The sequence below is a fragment of the Cibotium barometz genome, chromosome 6, assembly GCF_041138505.1.
Source record: "Cibotium barometz isolate CiBa-2024 chromosome 6, ASM4113850v1, whole genome shotgun sequence".
NCBI classification, from domain to species: Eukaryota; Viridiplantae; Streptophyta; class Polypodiopsida; order Cyatheales; family Cibotiaceae; genus Cibotium; species Cibotium barometz.
Window position 1 is genome coordinate 25023189 of NC_141051.1, and position 3561 is coordinate 25026749.

At 35.0% G+C, this 3561-nt stretch overlaps 1 protein-coding gene across 1 annotated transcript in view; it reads left to right on the forward strand.

Annotated features, from left to right (window-relative positions):
- The first annotated feature begins 2773 nt into the window (after positions 1–2773).
- The window catches only part of LOC147637556 (uncharacterized), a 7464-nt gene continuing 6676 nt past the window's right edge, over positions 2774–3561 (forward strand). Inside the window, exon 1 of the mRNA XM_086799352.1 lies at positions 2774–3383. Within this exon, the coding sequence (XP_086655478.1) occupies positions 3276–3383 (108 nt within the window). The 5' untranslated portion in view covers positions 2774–3275. The remainder of the gene's footprint in view (positions 3384–3561) is intronic.

The window sequence follows — 3561 nt, forward strand, 5'->3', positions numbered from 1 at the left end:
TAAGCTTCATCTATTGCTACACAAAGGCAATAGTTTCTTTGTCTCATTGGTCATTATTCCATAATAGCATTGGGTATATCTTGCCTTTGACCATTGTATTTTGCCATAACTTTTAAATAAATTGGAAACATTATCCTCACTTTTTTCCTTCCACTCTTTGAAACTAAACTAATGTGACCTTCAATTAACATGGTAAGAATTGATTTCATTTTTGCATTAGCATTTGATTTTTTCCCTAATTCTTCACCCACCATAATTGATGCAAACCATCCCCAAAACTACTCACCATGTTCCTCATCATTGTGTAATTACACATTCAATCCCCCCTTTTCTCCATTATTGCTAGATGAGAGTATCAATTGCTTGCTTATTTTGAATGGGCTTTAGCAAGAAATTTTTAAAATCTAATAACTTACATACAGTGTTTATGGTACCACTGATTAATCAAGCTTAATCTATATGGTATCGTTTATTAATCAAGCATAATCTATAGGGTCTATAGTATCATTTATTAATTAATCAAGCATAATCTATAGGGTTTATATTATCTTTTATTTAAAAAAATCTATAGGGTATAGGGGTAATACAAGTTGGTTCCATAGTGTGCATAGCTAGGATCAAAAATTATTGATGCTTAAAAGTTTTTACTATGCACCCTTTTGGTCCTAAAGAGTCCACGTTGTAACATTGGGGGGATAAACTTGGTTTTATTAAGTGTTATTTTTGATATAGTCATAAGGAACTTGCTTTCTAGAAATTTTGATATTTATTTGTTGAAGCATTGCTTTGAAGAAAAAGAATGCTTTGTATACCAAGCTTTACTGAAATCACTTTAGTGCTTATAGCTTGTATGTTACACTTTATGCTTTGGTAGTTAAGTGAGCCCCTTTCCTTATGCCTACTCAATTTGTCACTTTTAAAAACTATGAAAAAATATTTTTCTTTATTAGATTTCAAAGAAGATTACTTCATGGAAATACTCTTAACACTAGAAAATATATAAAATTTTGGTCAAGATTAATGAAGTATAAAACATTATCTTTCAATGGTCATCATTTAGCCAAATTCAAGCTATGGAGGTCTTACATTTTTTTGTTGGGGTGATCTTTCTAATAAAATGCAAAATTGCTTTATAACAAGTGTTAATAATATGGTGATGTATTTCCTATTGGCATAATTCAAATAAAGTGAAACCATCAAATTTCAAACACCATAACTCATGTAGTGTAAATTTTACGTCATTATTAAGTCTTCTTCTTAACAAAAAAGTTATTGCATGTTTTAGCTTTGTTTTGACTTTAACTCAACATTATATTTTAAGGCTAAAAGATTATGAATAGTTAGAGCATTCAAAAGCTATGAACAAAATCTTTTAAATAAGAAGTTCAAAAGGACCATAAAGTGAGTTTCTAAAGCTAAAGATTCAAAACATGCATGCCAACGTTTTTTCGTTATCATTCCACAATTTCATTTTTAAATTGAGCATTCAAAATCTTCAAAGTTTTTAGAACAATTCAAAAAGTTATAGTTTGAATTGATGACTATAAAGCTTGTCATTTAACTTGTTTTTCTAAGTTCACTTAAGTATGTGCTATGTTCATAATAGTTTTGAAATTTCATTGAAGAAGAACATTAATGAATACCATATCTTCAACCTACTTATGTATAATGGCTAGGATGGGTGAACATATCCGTTGGAAGGGGCAAAGAGGGTAAGGATTTTGTAAATGCAAAGGTTGGAGACTTGTGACTTTTCAAAACACCACTTTTGAAGTTTGTATTTAAAAGGGAACCATAAAAGAAGTTTTAATAGTGGGCCGTTTATAAGATGGTGGAGCATGATGAAAATAACTTTACGCCATATTGTGGTGTATGAATGAGAGTGGGCTTGATTTTTGGTGGTTGTTTCACTCATTTTTGCCTAATATGAGTAGTTGTTATGGATGGTTTTTGAAGTGAATGTACAAAATTACACTAAAAAACAATGATTTTTAATGCATTTTCCGAAAAAACCTTGATTTTTAATGTGCACCCTTGCCCATCAAAAATCAAGTTTGGATGAGAGCTTAAGGTAATGGAGGGAAAAAAAGGCATATATCATACATGGTGGACAAGACTTAGAAACAAAGCAAGGAGAGGAAAAATGAAATGGTGTGGAGAAGATTGCATTATGATGGAAACCTATGGGCTATAGGAACATTATAGACCAACTGGGCCACCATCGGTCCTTGATATACTTTAGGGGGGGCCTTGTCTAATAGTGACATGGAATTGCTGTTCAAGTTTATCATAGAGGAATCACGCGGGGGTAAGGAATTAGAGGACTAATCACTGTTCTCTCACCCAATGCAATTTCATGGTGGGCTTGGGTACGAATTGCATTAAATTGTGCATCAAGCAACTGCTAGTAACTTTAAGGGTGCAAGGAGTGCTAAAAAAAACGGCATTCTAGTGTATTTGTACGAGCGGCGAGAATTAAGAAAAACTGGGTGAGATTTTAAGGAGCCTTTGTTTTAAGCAATGATTTTTCATACATAAAACCGGCATATAGGAGAGAGTTCACAAACAAAAACCGGATAGACTTAAGAGTTGTACTTATTTTGATTGGTTGAAAAATAATGTTTTTTTTTAGAGATGGGAGGCCATACCTGGACAATGGACATATTAAATTGAAGCAAAGATTTGCCCAAGGGACCCCTGAGCCAAAAAGGGACAAAGATTTGTGAATTGCCGGAGAGGGAAATGAAAAAGAGGATGTACATTCAAACTTTCCCTCTCTTCTTCTTCACTTCCTGTTCTTCTGTTTTCTGCTCATATTTCTTCTCTCGGATTCACCCTCGCCATAGCTGCCCAAGCCGCTTGCCCGCCCTAATTCATCCATCGCCATCGCTCTTCAAGCCCCTCTCCCACGCCCATCTGCTCGCAGAAATCTTGTTGCCGCCCTCGCTCCCTATTCACTCAAGGTTATAGGCCTTGCCTTTTAGGGTTCTCTCATCTCCTTCCTCACAGATAGGGTTTACTTTTCAGGGCTTTTAGTCTTCTTTCTCTGCAATGAGAATTTTCTTTCTAGTCTTACCCCCTAAGAGAATGCACAAGGGGGAAAAGTATACACAAAGATCTCAAGAATTGCAGACATAGATTCTACAATCCCTCCACATATGAGCAGAGGCCAATCGCATTATGTTGATGGATTAAGCGGCTCAAAGCTGGCAGTGAAACTGTAAGATAAAGAGGCTAGCAATCGGATTAAGGAGGGGGGAACTAGATGAGAAAAGATGGGCCCTCATTTACCCCCCTCTCTGCTGCAGATGCTTCGTCCGACGTCGCCAGAGTGCAGTGACAAGTCTACCACCGACCGCCATTTTGTTACCTGGACAGATCGGGTAATCGTAAATGTGAAACCCTTTTTTTTTTCTTCTGTTTTTCATTGATTTCAAATTTCAACTATCCTGATATTTTTTTCCAGCAGTTTTGAATTTTCGCGTGCCTCAAAATCTTTGTTTTTTACTGATTCAATTTCGTGAAGTTAAATTTTAGTCAGATGAACTTCAATCTTTTATT